General features: G+C 38.9%; 2 protein-coding genes and 1 pseudogene across 3 annotated transcripts; 2 read left to right on the plus strand and 1 right to left on the minus strand.

The window, feature by feature from the left end:
• Positions 1-6,708: 6,708 nt before the first annotated feature.
• On the minus strand, positions 6,709-7,030 carry LOC144705986 (acyl thioesterase-like protein). Its single transcript, XM_078578873.1, has 2 exons — positions 6,851-7,030; positions 6,709-6,744 (listed from the first exon to the last, which is right to left on the minus strand). Exons 1-2 carry the CDS (start codon positions 6,965-6,967, stop codon positions 6,709-6,711), a joined length of 153 nt encoding a protein of 50 aa, XP_078434999.1. The 5' UTR covers positions 6,968-7,030.
• Positions 7,031-9,638: 2,608 nt separating this feature from the next.
• LOC144705942 (squamosa promoter-binding-like protein 16) lies at positions 9,639-11,900 on the plus strand. Of its 2 annotated transcripts, none has more exons than XM_078578811.1 (3): positions 9,639-10,256; positions 11,068-11,198; positions 11,295-11,900. In XM_078578811.1, exons 1-3 carry the CDS (start codon positions 9,931-9,933, stop codon positions 11,792-11,794), a joined length of 957 nt encoding a protein of 318 aa, XP_078434937.1. In that variant the 5' UTR covers positions 9,639-9,930; the 3' UTR covers positions 11,795-11,900. The 2 variants fall into 2 exon arrangements, with proteins under 2 accessions (XP_078434937.1, XP_078434936.1); XM_078578810.1 differs by having other exon boundaries at positions 9,649-10,256; positions 11,271-11,900.
• A 12-nt stretch (positions 11,901-11,912) lies between these two features.
• On the plus strand, positions 11,913-12,855 carry LOC144705987 (large ribosomal subunit protein eL6 pseudogene; annotated as a pseudogene).
• Positions 12,856-21,403: the final 8,548 nt, after the last annotated feature.

Below are 21,403 nucleotides of genomic sequence, written 5' to 3' on the forward strand. Positions count from 1 at the left end.
AAATCCGAGGGCATTCTACGACATCTCACAGTCCGACATACACCACATCAGAATGGTGTAGCAGAGCGAATGAATCGAACAATTCTGGAGAAAGTTCGTTGTCTGTTATCTAATGCGTCTCTACCAAAGCAGTTTTGGGCCGAAGCTGCAAATATGGCTGTCTATTTGATTAATAGATCGCCATCTCTTGCCATTGGAAAGAGAACCGCTCAGGAAGTCTGGACAGGTTCTCCTTGTGATTATTCTCTTCTTAGAATTTTTGGTTGCCCTGCCTATGCTCGAGTTAATACGGGTAAACTGGAGCCTCGATCAGTCAAATGTATCTTTCTTGGTTTTAAATCTGGAGTTAAAGGATATAAATTATATCATCCTGAAGACCGAAAGATAATTTATAGCAGAGATGTTGTCTTTGATGAATCTGCAATTATGAAGCCGTCTTCTCCAAAGCAAGAAGCTGCTACTCCTCCGTCGCCCTTGGTGGATTCAACAGTCAACATTGAATCGCCAAATTCATCATCTATGCCATCTGCTGAGGTAGAACAAGTTTCTCCTACTAATGTTTTATCTCCTACTCAAACAGGCCAGCAAAGCTATACCATTGCAAGGGATAGACCTCGGAGGGAGATACAACCTCCATTGAGATATGCACATGCCGATTGTGTTGCATATGCACTGGCTGTTGCTGAAGAAGTTGATAATTCTGATGATCCATCCTCTTATGAAGAAGCCATAAAGTCCAATTTTGCTGATCGATGGGTATCCGCTATGCAAGAGGAAATGGAATCACTACGGAAGAATTGTACTTGGGATTTAGTTGAGCTTCCAAAGAACAAGAAGCCAATTCGGTGCAAATGGGTCTACAAGCATAAAGAAGGCATTCCCGGCATCGAAGAACCCAGGTATAAAGCCCGTTTAGTTGCAAAAGGTTTTAGTCAAATTCCAGGAGTTGACTATACCGATATATTTTCTCCCGTTGTTAAGCACTCTTCCATTCGTGCTATTCTTGGGCTGACTGCTCATAAGAATTATGAGCTGGAACAGATGGATGTTAAAACAGCCTTTCTTCACGGGGAACTTGAAGAGGAGATTTATATGCTCCAACCGGAAGGTTTTGTTGATATGGAGCAAGAGAGTTTGGTATGCAAGTTGAAGAGACCTCTCTACGGCCTTAAACAATCTCCTCGACAGTGGTATAAGAGGTTTAATTCTTTTATCTCCACTTTGGGCTTTAATCGAAGCCAATATGATTGCTGCGTATATTTCAAGAAATCTGGTGAATCTTTCATTTATCTTCTTTTATACGTCGATGACATTTTGATGGCAGCAAAAGACATTCGAGATATTCAAGCTATTAAGCACCAATTGAATGAAGAATTTGAAATGAAAGATTTGGGAGCAGCAACTAAAATTCTGGGAATGGAAATTAGAAGAGACCGATCTGCAGGAACTATATCCTTGAGTCAAGAAGGGTATATCAGAAAGATTCTCTCTCGGTTCAACATGGAGAAAGCAAAACCAGTGAAAACGCCTCTTGCTGGTCATTTCAAGCTTTCTGCCTCGCTCTCTCCAAACTCCGAGGAGGATATTAAGTATATGTCTAAAATCCCATATTCATCTGCAGTGGGTTCTCTCATGTATGCCATGATTTGCACTCGACCTGATATTTCGCAAGCTGTGAGTTTGGTGAGTCGTTACATGGCTAATCCTGGAAAAGAACACTGGAAGGGCGTCCAGTGGATATTTCGTTTTCTGCAAGGAACCGCCGATACATGTCTTCATTTTGGGAAATCAACCGGTGAAATTATTGGTTATGTTGATTCAGATTTTGCTGGAAACCTTGATAGAAGGAGGTCTCTCACTGGTTATCTGTTTACCCATGGTGGCACAGCCATATCATGGAAAGCATCGCTTCAACCGACAACAGCTCTATCGACTACTGAAGCTGAGTACATGGCAATTACCGAAGCAGTTAAAGAAGGTATTTGGCTGAAGGGTTTCTTCAGTGAGTTGACTATTGGCATGCAGCCAATCAGTCTATTTTGTGATAGTCAGAGTGCTATCTATCTCTCCAAGGGTCAAATGTTCCATGAACGCACCAAGCATATTGATGTGCGTTATCATTTTGTTCGTGATATATTGATTGGGGGAGTTTTATGTATTAAGAAGATTAGCACTCATGAGAACCCAGCTGACATGATGACCAAGCCTCTGCCTCAAGACAAATTTCTTCTCTGTCAGCAACTGATCGGGCTCTCTCATGTTCGACGCTGAGTCGCTCCAATGTTTTGGTCAAGGGGGAGATATGTTGAATATTTTGACCCCTACATTAGAGCGGTTACTTCCCAAACGGTTACTTTCTATTCTTTCAAGAAAGCAGTTACCCTTTTTCAAACGTGGAAAGCTTCTAAAGCAGGCAGTTACGATCTGTCCACGTTCATACAGCTGTCCCTAACAAACGGGGCAGTTACGGATGATGGAGGTTACGATTTCCTCATTTTGGAGGCCTATAAATCACGGACAAGGAGGCCCTTTACATATTGAAGTCATTTCCTTCTTTCCCTATCATCTTGTGTGTCTTCTCTATCTTTGTATCAACTTCTTTTGAGATTAGTGGAAGTTATTTTGTGTTTGTGAAGATCCTCTTTGTCTCTGTTCGAATTCGCTTCCGTCTACCTTCATCGCAACTCTCCTGTTCTTTTCGTAACAAAAACATTACCTGGAGTTTGAAGTATCGTCAACACCTTACTCCTCTCTCCTTTTCTTCTTATCGTCCTCCTGCTTGTTTCCTTCTTCTTTGCCTCCTCCTTCCTCTTCTTCTTCTCCTCCTCCTCCGTCTCCGTCCTCCATCTCCACCTTCTCCTTCTCTTCTTCTTGTCCTTCCTTCTTCTTCTTCCCCTCCTCCTCCTTCGTCTCCTTCCTCCATCTCCATCTTCTCTTTTCTCTTCTTCTCGTCCTTCCTTCTTCATCTTCCCTTCCTCCTCCTCCGTCTCCTTCCTCCTTCATCTCCATCTTCTCCTTTTTCTTCTTCTCGTCCTTCCTTCTTCTTCTTCCTCTTCCCAGTACAACCAAATCTGGTAAAATAATATTTTTTAGTAATATTTTTCCATCATTGGTTCTATTTGCTGTGGCTTCTAACCATTTGGAAGTATAATCAGCGTCCATTATAATAAGGGAAATGTCCCATGAAACGAATACCCCATACTCGAATGCTCACTTGAATTATTCCACGACAGAAATGGAACTACCTCGCTTCTATTTTTTTCTTTCAAAAATTGTAGATCTTATTTGCTCAGTAGTAAGACATAGACTGGGCGGTTTTTTCGTCTCCGGAAAGAAAAAACCGTCCCATACACTAGCAAGTAGTGACTGATGACTACAGTTATCACCGCCATCCTATTACTATATCGTTGATGGACGAACAGAGGGGTGAAAGAAAAAAAGTGTCTGGTTACCCCCCGACAAGGTCAGTAGGAAACGTAGCGCCCATCAGAGCCCTGAACTAGTTGGCCGAGGAGATCGGCAGGTAGACTTATTCGATCCATCCCCCCCGGACGGCAAGTTGCCACTGATTTCACGGACCACAGGGGGAATCGCGGCCCCGTCTTTTTTAGAAAATGGCAACGTGTCGATCGATAACTCCCTCGTCGTGGCCATTGTCCCATTGAAGTAAAGATGGTGCTGGTTTTGGCGAATGGGAGGGAAATGGATGTGTTCTAGGAAATCACCAGTCTCGTTAGTTTGCCGGTGTGGGTTGTCTGTATTGATTTTTCATTGAAAACTTGGAGCATGTTGAGTCTTTGAGTTGATAGATTTCTAAAAGATCAGATAATGAACGAAAATCGACCACTTTCATCGTGGTATAAAGTACCCTGATTCACCGCCTATGCTGTTGAAACTGGCTTCACTGTGAAGAATAACGTCGACTTCATGGATAGATTAGATTAGGGAGACTCGTTGCTCGAATTCACTGATATTCTGTTCGTGCACTAGATTTACTGATGCGTTCTCTCAGATGGTGACTATATAGACTGTTCTGTAACCCTACGTGCACTCGATTTACAGCGTTTTCTCCATCCTCGCTCCTCCATATCTCTCTCTCTCTATTAATTGCGTTTCGGTGAATCAGAACTAACTGCTGCTGGTCTAAGCCTAGTGCCAGAACGCTGGCAGAGGAAGCACTTTAATGGACTAGAATGGCCCACATGAACTGTGCGGACAGAGGTAATCTACTCATAGTACGAGACTCATACTGTCCTAAGGATACAAATCCATGCAGTACGCATTCATTCGTACGGCGGTGGAGGATGGGATAGCATTAGCATAGACGATGGTTGAGTTTAGGAGAGTGAGGCGCGAATGGAAAAGTTTGGATGAATTAGGAATTCGGTAATTAGAGGGTATTAGAGGGTTTAACCTTTCATTCCATAAAGTTGTATTTGACAGCAAGTTGTCGGTCACTTGGAATGCCTGATAGCGGAGGAGTTTTACTCGTTCTACGCCAACGCTCCTGCTAGGATGTTAATGAAGATTAGTTAGTGAAATGGGATAATATTCTATACTCGTTAGAGACTTAGAATATAGGAATCAATGTAAGTTCAAAGATAGATCAGGATCAAACATAGACGGCCAGGATCAAATTGTAGATAGTTATAACAGCTGAGATTAAATGGGAGATATAAAACGGTTTAATCTCAACCGTTATAACAGATGGGTACACCACTCTTAACCGTTCGATCGGTGTACCTATCTATTATAACAGAATCCCTCAATTCAATCTCATCCGTTATAATCAATTGGGTACACCGATCACAGCCGTTGATCGGTGCCGTGGTCCCTTTGGTTATAATGAATATCTCCCATTTAATCTCAGCCGTTATAACTATCTACGATTTGATCCTGGCCGTCTATGTTTGATCCTGATCTATCTTTGAACTTACATTGATTCCTATATTCTAAGTCTCTAACGAGTATAGAATATTATCCCATTTTACTAACTAATCTTCATTAACATCCTAGCAGGAGCGTTGGCGTAGAACGAGTAAAACTCCTCCTCTATCATATTAGAGGGTTTAACCTTTCATTCCATAAAGTTGTATTTGACAGCAAGTTGTTGGTCACTTAGAACGCCACCATCGACGATTTTCGTATCTTATGCTGTCTTTCTCGTGCGGCAAACAAAGAAGGAATCAAGACAGAGGTTGGGAACACTCTTTTGAGCTAACCTTTTCTTGTCCGTATTCAACTGGCTTTCATCACAAGCGAGTTGTCTACAGCGAATAGAGCTGAGAACAAACATTCACCTCCGTTTACTTGGTTGTAATCCTCCATGTTCCAAAGAGATGAAGAAAAAGGATGCGAAGGTAAGCCCGACCTTTGCTCTTTATGAAATGTACCCTAGAGTAAGACAAACCTTTCTTTTGGCTCATCCACCCATTTAGAAGAACCCGTTTTGGCTGATGAACTGTCGTCTCGGGTGCAATTTTAATTATAAGTTAGACTAGTGTAACGAGATAGGGACGGTCATTCTCGACGGAATTATAAAGCGCATCGCGAACATTTCTTGACGGAAGAAAAGCTCTATACTTGTCACTCTTCAAAAAATATAGGCTCACATAGACATGTCCCTAATTGTCACGAATATTCGATGAGTGAAATAGATTTTGTTTCTAATTGTTTCCAAGCCCCAGCATCTAAAAATCATCTTTATAATTGATGGAACTAAGGTAAGACGATTTCTATTATCTCATAAGAAAACACGCACTCCCCATTTTTGATTCCCAGTTAAATTTAACCTTTAAACCGAGGACTCGTTCAGCCGAGATCTTAGTGGGGTTGCTCAAGTGGGTACAAAAGGGACGTGTGCTTACTATACATATCTCGTTATCATCAGTGAGGTCATCTCAAGAGAATTGATGACGTGAATACCGCTCGTTCGGGTAGCTACAAGCCTACAATTAGAAGTCAGACAGTTCTGCCTCATGACTAGTTTTATATTCTTTTGACTTGAGGAAATAGGAGACTTGCGGACGAGGAAGGGGAGGAATCGAAAAACACCTTTAGATATCATCAATCAGTATCTCTAGAGTTCCGTTCCGATATCCGTTTTTCGGAGAACGGAAACGGACGACGAAATTGAACGGACGGAACGTATCGGATTGGAATTCCGTTCCGATATCCGTTTTTCGCAAAAATTTTCGTCATTTTCGTCATTCGTCACCGTTCAGTCATCTGCAGGTTTCCGTCATTCATCCGTTCCGTCATTCGTCTTTTGACGTAAACAGAACGGAACGGACGCTTCGGTGACGGAAAACGAAAAACACACCCCCACCCAGCGGCCCCCGCTTCTCAGCCCTCCCCCCTCTTCTTGGAACCTTCAGCGCTCTTCCCCCCCCCCACCCCGGCGTCTGTCAGCTGCTCTAAGTTCTCTCTTCCCGTTCGCCGCTGTCTCCGTATCTCGCCCCTGCCAAACCACCATTGTTAGCGGAGAAGATGGTTGCTAGCGGAGGCCAACATTCGTTATGCGTTAGTATTGTTTAATCATCTAGAAAATCCTACAGTTTATTAAAGAATCCCACAACTGCGAACTCTGACGGCCCATTGTTTTCCATTTTAATAGAACTAGATAGAACAGGTGCCCTCTGCCCTGAGACGGATTTAAGAGGAGCATCCGATCTTACTCTTGATCCATGACTCCAGAGAGAATAATTCCTACCCACTGATGCTATGACCAAGATTTGGGTTGGCCTGAAACATCCATGATTGAGAAAATATCAATAAAAGAGTTAATCATCATTTCTTAGTTGATTTTTTTTTAAAAGAATTCTGGGTTGATTTTCTTAGTTGAACATACTTTAAATTCGCACTTCATCCCGGCCTGTTGAAGAAAAGGGGGACCAGCTTGTCCAGCTGAACACAGGACTGTCGTGTCATCTATTCCATGGAGCCATAAAAGAGGCGTCTGCAACATTTGAGACACAAGGAATGAATAAGTGCTTCGGAGCAAATGGCAGCAACCGCAATCAAAGTTATGCATTAGTTGTACGGCAAATGATCATTCACTATGATTTTTTTTGTGAAGAAAATAATTGACTATGACGGAGAGACCAAAACTACGGAGTTCCTTCCGGATGGACCAAAACTAACATTCAATTAGTATCGTGTTTAAAAATAATAATTATTATTATTTTAGTGAAGGACTAACAAAGGTGGTTTGACAGGGTTGGACTCGGCACGCCCGAACGATGTTGGCCTGCGAGAATGGGAAGGAGAGGGAGAATTGGTTGCTAGCGGTGGATATTCTGCAAGAATTTGTTGCTATCGGAGGTGAATTCGGCCTGCGAGAATGGGAAGCCCGCAGGAGAAGATGGTTGCCGTGATCATGGTTGGCGGTCCTACCAAAGATAGTCGGAATTGTAGCAGAATCTTCTCTTGTTTGATTTTGGTTTCAAATTTGGAGCTGGTTGTGTTGGTTGATTCAGGAACTCGGTTCCGGCCTCTTTCTCTGAATGTGCCGAAGCCTCTTTTCCCGCTGGCTGGGCAGCCAATGGTTCACCACCCGATTTCTGCTTCCGAGAGGGAATCACCGATTTTCATTGATGAAATGTATGGATTGTGTTCTGATAAAGATTACCAACACTCAGGATCTGCTCACAGCCAATGAGTTTATGTAAAAATTTAAGGTAAAAATTATACATTAATATTCTCGTCAACAGATATCGTCATCCATCGTTTCTGTCATTCATCCTTAATTATCGTCATTCGTCATTCGTCAGAAATGACGGATGACTAATGACGAATGACGGACATAGGACCGTTCAGTCATCCGTCAGTATCTGAGAACGAAAACGGATGACGAAAATGAAATGACGAAACCGTCATCCGTCTCTAAATATCTCCGAATTAATGGCCGGAAAGGATAGAAGATAAGGGGACCGCGGGATAAGAGATTGGGTGAGAGGATCACGGGTAGGCTATGAATACCTACGCCGTAGTATCAATTTTTTTGTCCACGATGACGCAATAATTTTGATGAGAATTGACGTTTTCTGTTGGCGTACTGAGGCACGCGAATTTGTCGTGAGCTTTGGATATTGACGTCATGTACAATACGTCAGCCAGCAGTATCATGGACAACGCGAGTGAGGAAAGCTACGAGCCTACTGCAACTCGCTAGATGTAATCATTTCCAATCGTCCGTCACCAGAGAAACGATGATAAATGTTCCTCAAGAAGCTTTTTCTTCTGGTTAAATTTTGAACCGGGGGGAGGCTGGTGAGTGGGACTGCTCCTACACTAAAAGCAAGCGAGAACCGCCATTTCCACATTGTAATTTCACAAGGCAAATAAATTTGATCATGTTGAAATATTTCCATCTAAGGTGAAACGCGATGCTTAAAACACCGTTATCTTTTTCAATCCTGCACCAAATGCAATGATTCTACCTGCAATGGTTTTGTAACACAATTTCGCACAAATATTATTTCACACAAAATATTCAAAAACGAATCAGAGACATCTCCAAATATCAATCTTTCAATGTCCTTTGTTCACCACTCAATTCCCCCTGTGATCAACTTCAACTCCTTGTAAATCTTTCAAAACCCAACCAAATGACGTGATTCAAATTTATTTGGTTTTGTATGGATGTTAGGAATAATTCATATGTTGAACAAAGATATCTCCCTTCAAAGAAAAAAGCCCAAAATTGGTATAAAAAATATGCTAAAAATTATAAACTTATCATAGGGTCGATGATGTGCGAAGTTCGGATCCCAGCCTTCTTTTCTTTGAATCTTGAGAAACCCTGCACCAAAAACCACGATTCTAAGTTCTATGGACTTAGATTGATGTTAGAAACAAATGATCTCTTCAAAGAATGCTCAAAAACTGCTTAAAAATTGCTCCAGGACTTGAAAGATCTCTCTAGTTTTTGGACTGCAATTTTCAAAGGGCAAGGAGAAGAAGGTTTGAAATTAGGGCACAAAACTGCAAAATGGTAATCTGTCGAAAGTCCAACAGTCATATTCATTGATTATGATTAAGCAATATAAAATTTTAATCATTTTAATTTTGATTTTTTTATATTTATAATTTTGACATCAATTCAAAATACCTTTCAAGAGTTAAGAGCAAAAACTAGCCGTTATGCCAAGGACTTGAGATCTAAAATAATATTAAACTTTTAGATATCTTTAACACAATATTTAACTAAAGATATCACCATTGGACACTAATGTGTGTCAAACATCAGTTTTATCACTCCTTGTAAGTTCAGTTTCAGTTTCTTGTTTGACTGAGACAGGGATATGACCGCGTGGTTAGAAACTGGGGAAAATGAACAAGGCCCTGCGATCCTCCGATTTGTCTCTTTTGGAGAATACGTTCTAGCCGTAAACTTTTAATCTGCTTGCTTAGCCTCAGCGTGATGAGACTCCAGCTTGTACTTTCTTTCAGGTACAACCCAGTAAACTTGCAAGATACATTTTAGTCGAAGGTTGAAATTTCGTTTCAGGGTAAAGCCTGGCCTTATTCGAACTAAAAATACTACCGTCTCCGAGGATACTAGAAAATGAGACTTGCTCCCTCTGTCAGCCACCCATTGGATTCAATGCTTTCCTGACAGGACACCGCGGGGATTAAATGCAGGAAAGTGGAAAAACTTTGCTCTCTTGTTTTCCAGTTCTCGTCACCGTCCAACTCTTTAACCCTGTCAAATCCATTATAAATCCCATCTTCTGCCGGCCTACCTTATCCGCACGTCACAGGCTACAGCATCTCATTTTCTAGAGTTCTGAACTGGAGTCTCAACAATCCATCCTCTTCCTCAACCTTCGCATCTTCTGATCTACTTTTCCCCATAGAAACCTTCCTCCATAAGTCCCAAGATGGCCTTATGAAAATCCTCGCAAGCTCAGAGATCGTGAGGTAAGCATGGATTGGGAGATGAAGTCATGGGATTCGGTTGACTTGGGACCCTCTGTAGACTTGAAATTAGGAGGTTCTCGAAGCTACCCTTCATCTTCTACTTATCCAAAATGTGAGAAAGATTCGAGAATCTCTTCGGCGAGCTCCTCGAAGAAAGCACGAGTCCCCGGCAATGGCGGACAAGTTGCTTCTTGCCTTGTTGAAGGCTGCAATGCGGATCTCAGCTTGTGCAGAGAATACCACCGGCGACATAAAGTTTGCGAGATCCACTCCAAGACGCCGATGGTGATTGTAAATGGCCTTGAAAAACGCTTCTGTCAGCAATGCAGCAGGTAAATTGCTCGCACCTGATCCGACCATGTCTTCAGACTACCCTCGTTCAACCCTCGTCAGAGGCACTGCGTACTTCCAAAGTTTAGTAAAATCGAAGGAGTTCGTGTAAATTTTTATCACCATAGTTGAGTAGATCACTACACTTACCTTGACTTGCAATCTCCAAACGCGGTGAATCTAAAAACGAGTGTGCTCAATTTGGGAGGTATTGAGTCATTCGATTCCTCTTTACTTTGGACTTCTAATTTTTGTATTACCGTACTAATCATACGTCACATATATACGGTGTCTACCCTTTTTACTTGGGTATGGTTACTTGTCTCCTATATGGTATCTGCCCTTTTCTAGATTAAATTTTACATTAAAAAAGATATTAATTGAATTTTACCCTCCATGACTCGAGTAGCCGACGGAATTCTTTTTATCTGGATGGAAGGCGACGTCCAAGAAATCAGTTGGGGTTTGCTTCTCACATTTCTCTATTCAATCATTTCCCAACTATCATGGAGAATTACTTGCCTACTAGTTGATATCTAACCTTACCTGGATTTAATTTAAGGTATTTTTTTAATGTATGAATAGAAACTCTCTCTGACCTGGGTAGTCGGGCGGTATTCTTCCTTCCATGGTAGGCAGAGTCCAAGCAATCTGTTAGGGTTTTGTTTCTCAACCTTTCTCTATGCACTCCTTGTCAGATTATGATATAGATTACTTACTAATTTCGATGCGATGTGCGAGTCTGAGAACCGACAGTTAAGGTGGACGTGGACAATTTATCGTATCTTTCTGATACTGTTCGCAATTCTGTAGGTTTCACCTGTTGGCCGAGTTTGATGAAGGTAAAAGAAGCTGCCGAAAACGCCTGGACGGCCACAACAGGCGCAGAAGAAAACCACCGCCCCATGCATCGCAGGGGGGTAGTTTATTCACCGATTTTCAAGGTCGGGACAAAGAATACATTCTTATTCCTTGATATTCTTGCTTTAAATTAATCATAAACTTCGGTTTTACAGGACGCAGGCTCTCTCTTTTTTCAGATTTTTTCCAAGAAACAACGCCCCAGTCGAACTGGATTGCAGTGGTGACAGCTGAAGAGGACTATGTTCGGGATCGCAGTTCGCCGACTCATTACCGTCGATCGTACCCTCGACTTCAAGAAGACAGGAGGACATTAACTTTGGCCAACGGTAGAGGGCTTGAGACGCCCGTCTGCCACCCTCTTCTACCCAACATCAACGCCACTTCTCAATCTAGAGTTGACAGAATGTTTCATAATGGGCTGGGTCCGGTTCTCGACTCTGAGCTTGTTCTCTCTCGTCTGTCAACTCCAAATGGGAGGATGGGCATCAACACTGGCAGTACTCAACGATCATCCCACCTGAGCTCGCCATTAAACGCGCTCGGCACGCCTTTCTTTACGCGATATCAAGGTTCGAATCAGATGTCGTCGACTGGGTTTTCTTATCCTGGGCTAATGGATGATCAGGAAGGTCGCTTTCTGTACGCGGACGCCTCCGACGGCGACGTCCACTTCTAGAACATTACGAGTTTTCCTTGGCATTAGGTGTGATGGATGAATGCATCTTCATGTCTCATTTTCCCGATATTATTTCTATTTGCATGTCGTGAATATTAAAAGTGCATGGCCCTGAGCAATGTCCGAGATCCATGCTGCCGATGATAACATGAGTTCCAGAAAGCGCATTCACAGTCAGACAGTTTTGTTAGGAATAAATCCCGACTGCCTCACGCAAGACAGGCTTACGAGCCCATATTTAGAAGGAGAAGGATAAGAAAGATGAGGGGACGAGGAAGAGGGAGAGGGAGAGAGGAGCACGAAGTTTAAACCACATTTAATTCGTAAAGCAGCATAGACCTATTTATAGGGGATTAAAAGGGCGAAGAAATCCTTCACGAACTTCCTAAAAATTAGCTAGAAGCGCAAGCACCAAAGAAGAAGAAACCCATCGAGTCTAAGCCCGCCAAGAAGCCCCCCAAGTTCTACCCGGCTGATGATGTGAAGACGCCTCTGGTTAACAAGCGCAAGCACAAGCCGACGAAGCTGAAGTCCAACATTGCTCTAGGCTGTGTTCTTATTCTTCTGGCTGGAAGATTCATGGGCAAGAGAGTTGTCTTCTTGAAGCAGCTCCCGTCTGGTCTTCTTCTTGTTTCCGGGCCTTTCAAAGTCAACGGTGTTCCTCTGAGAAGGGTGAATCAGGCATACGTCATTGGAACTTCAACCAAGGTTGACATTTCAGGTGTCAACGTTGTCAAGTTCGACGACAAGTTCTTCACCAAAGAAGTGAAGAAGAAGAACAAGAAGAAGACCGAAGGAGAGTTCTTTGAGGCTGACAAGAAGGAGACTAAGGAGCTGCCAGCAGAGAAGAAGGAAGATCAGAAGGCTGTGGATGCCCCTCTCATTAAGGCTATTGAAGCAGTTCCTGAATTGAAGGCTTATCTGTGCGCTAGATTCTCACTAAGGCCTGGCATGAAGCCTCATGAGCTTGTTTTTTAGACAATTTGGGAGTAGGTTCTTTCAGAAAGTTAAGAATTTCAGACTCAAATGTTCAGTTTTGCAAAAAGGAGTATGGTATTTTTTATTATATATTTTTACAGCAAAAAAAAAACTCCTTAACAGTACCAACTACTTGGGGATTATCCAACTTTGATTAAAACGCAACAAAAATTATCTATCCAGACGACCAAGAAACAAGGAAATAGTTCAAGCACTATTTCACGCTTCAACATTTGACTTATTCAATTTGTACATCATTCAGTTTAACCTGTAAAGAAGATGAGATGTCACTTCAGTTTCGGTAAAATCAAGTTCGTATGTGATATTTTTCGATTGAATAGTATTACAGGATTGGAAAGAGATCAAAATGAAAAAAGTTTGCCCTTAAAAGGTTCATGGAGAAAAACGTTTAAGACCAAACGCCCACAAAGTAAATCAAAATTGTGGGGATCAGAGACAAATATGCCCTCACAGCGTACTTCAGATAACGTTGTCTTGTCAAAGTGGGACGGAATTGTCTCAAATGAATTGCTAAAACACTAATGCTAGATCTCTGATTCCCATGCTGCAACATACGAGCAAATGGTCAATGCTCAAGTTTCTAGCCGAGAATCAGGGTAAATCACATATGACTATTAAATACCAGATCGGATGTTGTTTCTCAGGCCCGCCGCACACGAAACTACACTTTCTTTTATATAAAGATAATTTGTCCTGAAAGTGCTTCCAAAGATTCAGGAATCTTGTACCTTAAGTCCATTTTTTGTTATCCCGCCGCAAAACATTAGTTCCATCCCTAAAGTTTTGTTTCTAGATTGATCACATAATTAGTTCAAGAGTCATCAGTGTTATTGATGCGGCATTGCTTAAGCTGTCATGTAATCTTATCTATTCAAATCCAGTTCTTGTTATTAAAACGTTTTGTAAAAAATAATATGCGAGTCAACACCGAGATATATTCATTGTTAAATGGCATGTTCATGATCAACGCATTGTTGACCGAGATGTATTCATTGGTCAATATTTTACATCATTTTTCACGATAAACTATGAAGATACCAGTGATACATCCATTTGATAGCTGAATAAGTTAAACCTGACCCTGGCTAATCCAAATAATGACTTTTCAAGTTGGTTTTACTTATTCAAGTCTTCACTATGTGTTATCAGTCATCAGAAAAAGGATAAAAAAAATGGGTGAATTTGCCCTAGAAAGGTGACCTGCTACTAAAGTACCACTGACATCTATCTTTAATATATAAATAAAATTCCTGCATCAGTTAAATCCATTTCAAAGCTGAATAATCAGAAAAATCAACTATCTTGGGACCTAAAAATAATAAGATGTCTTTAATAAGAAAAAATAATTCCTTCCAGGATGAAATAGTGAACTTCTGCTTCTTCTAAGGTAGTCGTAACTTAGTAAATGGCCACTGGCTTCTTTTACCTATTTCAGAATCAGATGCACCACACATTAGTTCAAAGGGCAGATCCCATTTGATGGCATTTTAAATTGGCACCTGGCTAAGAGATTCCTCTATCATTTAAAATGCACTTTTTCCTATTGGATAACAAAACGGAATCAAAATATTTCGAATTCAGATTAATTAAATGTTTGGAGATTTTAGCCAAATATTTTTCCCATCACCAACATAAGCCTACATGGTGAAAAACTTGGAGGAAACCTCTAAGTTGCTTGAGTTTAGTAGGATGAAGGCCCTTTATTGCTTTTATTTATGCCATGTATATCTGAAGCCCATGTTTGTTGACTTGATTCACCACTAGGGTCCTCAATTTTACCAAGAGATGGGACTTCTCCTAACTAAGGACCAACTTATTATCCAGCAATATCTACAACAACTTACGTAGTTAGACAAAAAAACATAAAATAAGATCCAGAAAAAGAATCATCTATAAAACACTCTACAAAACCCACCACTAATTCAGATAACATGGCACTCATAAATGTCTTAAGGTGCTTTTTGCTTTAAACTAACAAAAAGGCAAACTAAAACAATCTCCTAATAGCAGAAGTTCCTACAAGAGAGCTTTAAAAGTACCTTTTTCCTTATCATTTTGGTTTATAATAATTGCATGTTATATATAATGAATATCAAAATAAATTTTATTCCTACAGGATGGTGTCATCCTGCAGGAAGCCTGGTTTGCATTCATCACCTTATTCATTATTCTGCAGAGGTATTAAAAAACTTTTTAGGCACAACATGAGCTTGTCTCCCTCGTTGACTATCAGAGATTGTATAACCAAAACCAGATTTTAACCATTTATTAATTTCATTTTTTACCAATTTTAACATATGAAGAGAGGTGCATGTAAGATTATCTACATAGCTTAGTTTTGCTTTCTATAAAAATATGCTAGCATACATCCCTACCATTACCATGAATATCACTTTTTCACCACCCAATAGCAGTTTTATGCAGTTTAATATTTTTTATCAATGCTAATTATTGATCACAAGGTTAATGCTATGACATAATTACATGATAATTTTTATAATGTCCTCAGAATACAAAGAGTAATTTTAGCGATCATTTTGACTTTGTATATTAGAAATATTTATTATGCACTTATTTATGAACTTCTTATTTCAATCAAACTTATATACATAGGATAATAGTACAGTTTATACCTAAAAGAAAACGAAATTGAATTAGCCTTATCTCTTCAAAATATGAGCCAATTGTCAAGTCCAGATTTGACGTCATTTTTTTAATTCAAAACTAGCCAATTATACTAATAAGAAATATAGGATAAGGGGATGATCCTCAAGGAATCAGGAATTTACTTTCAGAAATTTTATCCTAAAAATAATATTAATAAGCATTGAAGTCATAAACAATTATTTATTTGTAAGAATTTATAAACTTAAAAGAATTCTATATGATTAAGTTCAGAGAAAATAGACTAGAAATTAACACCTTTTGGAATTTTCCCTATGTTTAGTTTATTTTTAAATGAATAAATAGCCTTAGAATTACTCTCTTGTAGTCAGCAAAAGGCGCAAGTTTCTGGGCCTGAACCACTTGGTGGGCATTGCAAGTAGGCATGCATAGGGAAACATCAGGTATTAGGGTGTAGCAGCCCTATAGGTGAGTCTATAGACTTTGCTCAACTTTGGTTGTCTGAAAAATCTGCCCTATACACTCTGGGTGTGTTACTAGTTCCTGATAAGACTTACAGTCAAGGAATGTGCTCGGGGCTGTACATCTGAGAGTTATGCTCACACAAGGGTGGACAGTGACTGAAGTGGAAACCTAAATTAGAAGGGGCAAATGATGGATTCTTTGGAGAGTTTTATATAGTAAAACTTGAAATATATAAATATATAGAGATAGAAAGTGATAAACTGTAGAGACAAAAACTAAGAGAAATTAAGAGTAGAGGGAAAGTGAAGAAATAATGATGGTGATGATGGAGATGTAAATTGGATGTACATTTGGTTGAGTTTTCTTTATGAAGTTTTGGCATATAAACTAGGGATGGGAATGAATATTTTGATACCCAAAGAGCAGGAAACAAGCATTTAGAGAAATAAAATGATGGGATAAGGGGACATTAATGAAAAGAAGGGGAAAATTTCAAAGTTCCTGTATTTTTTCTCTCCATCCACTTGCTTGAGCAAATTCATATTGAGACAAAAATGTGGGGGGGGGGGGGGGAGAGAGAGAGATAGAGAGAGAGAGAGAATATTTATAAACAATAATGGTTACTAAAATACTCCTTATTTTTTATTCTCTTTATTTTTCATTTGTTTCTTATTTTGACATATTTTCATCCCTCTTTTAGAAAGTATTTAAGAGTCAAATGGGTGAGTCAACTCATGGCATAAACTCTTATAAGACTCAAACGCAGCATTTACCCCTTTAAGCCCATTTTCCAAGCAAATTGACATCTATAAATGCCTTAGATCACTTTTCCATTTAATTTTTATAAGTTTACATACACATGTAAATCTAAAGTATTCATTATTTATAAATTTTTCTGATTACAAAGAGAATCTGGGTTAGGTAAAATCTTATTTAATGTCTAAAAACCGATATTTATAAATAATTTGTGAACATTCAGTTATTATAGATAATAAATTCTAAAGCCAAGAATAAAAATTATGAAACAAGATAGATTTTATACCCTATGTTAATAATTGTGGAAATATTAATATAGTTATCTTGTTACTAGGTCCAGTGCAAAATGTAAAATTCTATGCGCAAAGAGTTGTGGAGGCAACATGACAATGTGGTGTCAAGTTTTGTATTGCTTCATCTGACAAGAAGAAGCGTATCGCTTAGAGATATGATATATCAAAGAGTATATTCATAGATCACATGGTCGTTTGGTCATTAGTATAAATGCATGTACTCAAGATGTTCTGGTGGATCCAAATGTTCTAAGTGATGGGAGTTGAACTCCCCTTTTGACATAAGCATGAACCTCGTCACCCAGTCAATATCTAACTAATTCTCCTAGCTCATCATTGATTCAAATATAAAAAAATTCAGAATAATATGCATGAGTTATTGACCTGGCTTATCCCCATGGAGGGAACCTTTAGAAAGTCAAGCCCCAAGTTATCTTTGTTGGTGGGACTAATAAGACGAAGAGTAAAATGACAAGGGGAAGAAGCATGATAAAGGAGATTTAGTTAAGACAGACATTGACAATAAGGCACACATTCCCACTCTAGTTAAGACGGACATCTAAAACAAGCATGGTCAAGCTTCATGTTTTTAAATGACTGATACTTATCTCACAGAGATTCCACATCATGGTTATTGATTACATGATGTGCTTATTATATCTACAATAATTTCAAGATTCTGAAAAGTAGGACAAACATGAATAAGGGTGAGGTGGAATTAAATTTGGGAAATGACTCAAGAATTTCTACTACCACTTTGGGAAATATAAACCTTTTTATTTCCTCTAGAGATTTCATGTCTCTAGAACACCACTTTTATTTTAGTAGCATAATAAAGAACATGTTTTTATTTTCTTGTTTGGACAGACACAGATGTTCCTTAACCGTCATTAACAACACTTTTTATATTTATTTTATAAATATGTTATTCACTTCATCACCATTGGAAAATGGTTTATACCTCATAGATTTTTCTTATTATAATGTCCAAATGAATGTTTATCTCATGAATAGTAAGTTTTGAATATGGTGTACCTCTGGTAATGAAAATTTGAGCATATTGAAAGTACAATATTACTAAAGCTTCATATATATGTTTAGGGAACGTCACTCTCTGGTCTCAGTCTGGTTTTAGCAAAAACCTAAACCTACACCTGAAGTTCAATCTAGTTGTGGTCCCTGTTCAGTCTTGGTTCGGTAAGATTAACTAGCTAATGTCAAACTCAAAGCAAAAAGTTCAATTTAAATTATAGAAACATTGTTTGAAAATATTTTAAATATTTTAAGTCAAACTTAGAAAATAAATTGTTTCCATTTGTAGGGATTCCACTTAATATTATACCCCTTGCCTCTACTTAGCTCGTCATTGTTGCACTCGGTCATCTCACCACATCTGATGTCGTTTGAGTGTCACCTCAGGTGCCAAGTAAGGTTTAGTCTTGTGAACATAAGAGAAGCAATAAAATTAATCAGGATTTCAAACATAAAGGAAATGTGCATAAAAATAGAAAATAAATATAAAAATAGTCTTGAAGAAATATATGAGAGAGAAAGAATGAGGAAGTGAGAAATGCATAAAGGGTGAGAGAGCAGAAGAGTAAGAGAGTGAAAAAGGCATGGGAGAGTGAGAGATTGAGAGAATGATAAACATATGAAAAATGTGATAATGACAGAGCAAGAGAGTGAGTGAATGAAGGAGTGAGATTTGAGAGAGATAATTAGAGATTACAAAAAATGTGGGAGATAGAGATAGTGGAAGAGCGAGGGAAGGAGAGAGCGAGAAATATTTGAAAAATGAGGGAGTGAAGGAGTGAGAAAATGAGAGAGTGAGCAAGTGAAAAGGGAGAGAATGGAAGATTGAGAGAGTCAAAGAGTCAGAGAGTGAGCTAATGACATAACAAGAGAGTGAGAGATAGAGAGAGTGAGAAAGTGCATGAATGAGAGAGTGATTGTGTGTGAGGGTGAGACTGCTGAAGTACCCTCTTCTTGTTCCTCACGTCGGCCCTCTCTCTCCATATCTTCTTTGCCAACAACATTTCTAGCATTAGGGACATACTGAGAGAGTTGTAGAGGGGGAGATAATGAGAGGGCAGACTGAGGATTTGAGAGTGCTATAGAGGGGGGACAGTAAGAGTGAAATAATGAGCGATGACACATAAATTATTGGGTTATTTCTAGGAAATGTTCACATGCTTATGCATTAAAATAATTCTAAATGATTCTTATCAAACTTTAAATCGTTGAATCTATTTTTTAGAGTGACTTGCTGAATTTTTGGATCTAATGGTATTTTTAAGGATTTTGTCCGCCATCATATTCTGCAATAAATCAATTTGCTTATTCCAAAAAAAAATTTCCTATGAACTTTTTAACCTTATAATAATAAAGATATGAATTCTCATTATATTTTTACGACATATTATATTTTTATAATGAATAAATTAAAAATGTGCTAATCATTGAGAAAAGGTGTAATTATATCATTGCGAATAGCAATGCTAAAATGTGCCAATCGTTAACTCACAGTTCTAATTTTTAATTCGTAGGGGAGACATGAACCAATAAAATTAAATGAAGGATTCAAATTGTAGTAAATATGATTAGGAATGAGAAGAAAGCTAATAAAAAATAGAATTAAAAGTCCAAAGTTGCTGCAATACACATGGAGCACATGTGTGCCATTGAAATTGATTCGAAAGAGACTCAAATGATGGCGTGGCATGCAGAAACACATGCTACTTCAGGCAATCATTGTGGAATATTTCCACTTTGTGATGTGAATGACACGCAGTAGTGTGTCATTCACTAGAAATCAGGGAATAAGGGAAAATTTGTGATGTGGTGTGTGATAAGACAAAAATAATGTTGTTATTTCTGTGAAATTTACACATGTTAGTGCATTAAAACAATTATTAATGTGTGTTATCAAATTTTAAATGATTAAGAATACTTTTTAGAGTGATGTTCTGGTTCTTGTGGATTTAATGATGTTTTAAAGTATTTTTATGATATCATATTCTTAAAGAAATTAATTTTCTGATCTGGATTATATTTTTTATGAATTGTTTGACCTTATATAAATGGAGATGTGAATTTTCAGACACAATATACATATATATTTATTATATTTTAATCACTAAATATTAATTTGACAATGAATTACTAATGAATATTGGATTGAAAAATGTGCCCCGCCATATATCACAATTTTACTCATTGAATGGAGACCAATCAAAAGTGTCTGCAATGACTAGCTGAGCTAATCATTGCAAAAATGCACCATTATGGCATCACAAATTGCGATGCCATAATGCACTAATCGTTATCTAACATATGTTATACTTTATTCGTAGGATGCAACATGAACCAATAGAAAATATGTAATAATTTAAATATCAATAAATGTAATTCATATTGAGAAGAAAAATTAAAAAAAGGAGAAAGAAATTCAAAATTTTTGGCGATACACATGGCACACGCACTACTGTGATTGATTAAAAAGGGATACAGATCCTAACATGGTGCACAAATACATCTGCAATTTCAAGCAATCATTGGGAAATATCTCCCTCTTTTTTAGGTGAATGACACATGTTTGCGTGTAATTCATTAGGAAAGTAAAAAGAAAGAAAGATAAGGTGACGTGATGTGTGGAAACCCATCGCCACATCACGATTAAATAAGAGTTAAAAAAGAGGGTATTCGTCTTTTCTCTTTCAGGTTCATGCAGTATTCTTAGGGGATGAGGTGATCATGCCAATCATTAAGAACTGATGATTGGACATCTCAACTACCAACAAAAAATGAGGAAGCCTCATTGCCCATGACAAGGAGAGAGAAAAAAGTGACGGCTAGGATTGCACCAACTTAAAAAAGCTTGATATCATACAATCTAGAGGTCTAATTGAGCTGAAAGTTTCAGGGGTGCTTCATCTTCACTACCTCTTTCCATCCATACTCGTTGATAGATGAATAGATGCATGGATCCCTGTTAGAATCATCATTTGACTTGCTTTCCTACTCATGTGGGTTGATTGATAGTGAGTCTTTGATATCCATCAAGTTATTTCTTGGTTATATGTAAGATAGGGTATGTATATATATTAATGGAGGGAGGATTAAGATGTAAGGTTTAATTAATAGGTGTATTTATTTTATTAGGATATAAGAGTGACAGAGAGCGCCCATCAGGGATCGCCGCCACATCGTCGAAGCCGTCATCATCATCACCGACAACCCGCCAGATACCGCGCCGCACGACCGGCACGCCAAGGCTATGGTGAAGAATCTGGGTTTAACACCCCGAGCGATAAGCACCAGTGCGCCATCGACTGATTAGAATTTCTAGCCGGCTTGTGCTCGCTTCATTCGCCAATTTATCATGTTCTCATTTTCGTCATCTGTATCGTCGTGTTCGTCCGTATCATCATGTTTGAATTCATCCATATCGTAACATCATTTAATTTCCAAA

Source organism: Wolffia australiana, chromosome 7 (assembly GCF_029677425.1).
Source record: "Wolffia australiana isolate 7733 chromosome 7, ASM2967742v1".
Classification (NCBI taxonomy): domain Eukaryota; kingdom Viridiplantae; phylum Streptophyta; class Magnoliopsida; order Alismatales; family Araceae; genus Wolffia; species Wolffia australiana.

Coding starts and splice junctions, on each gene's coding strand:
- LOC144705986 (XM_078578873.1), bottom strand. CDS start 6,967: ATGTTGCAGACGCCTCTTTTATGGCTCCATGGAATAGATGACACGACA. Junction 6,745..6,850: donor GGATGAAGTGCGAATTTAAA/GTATGTTCAACT, acceptor TGGATGTTTCAG/GCCAACCCAAATCTTGGTCA.
- LOC144705942 (XM_078578810.1), top strand. CDS start 9,931: ATGGATTGGGAGATGAAGTCATGGGATTCGGTTGACTTGGGACCCTCT. Junction 10,257..11,067: donor TTCTGTCAGCAATGCAGCAG/GTAAATTGCTCG, acceptor GCAATTCTGTAG/GTTTCACCTGTTGGCCGAGT. Junction 11,199..11,270: donor TTTATTCACCGATTTTCAAG/GTCGGGACAAAG, acceptor TCGGTTTTACAG/GACGCAGGCTCTCTCTTTTT.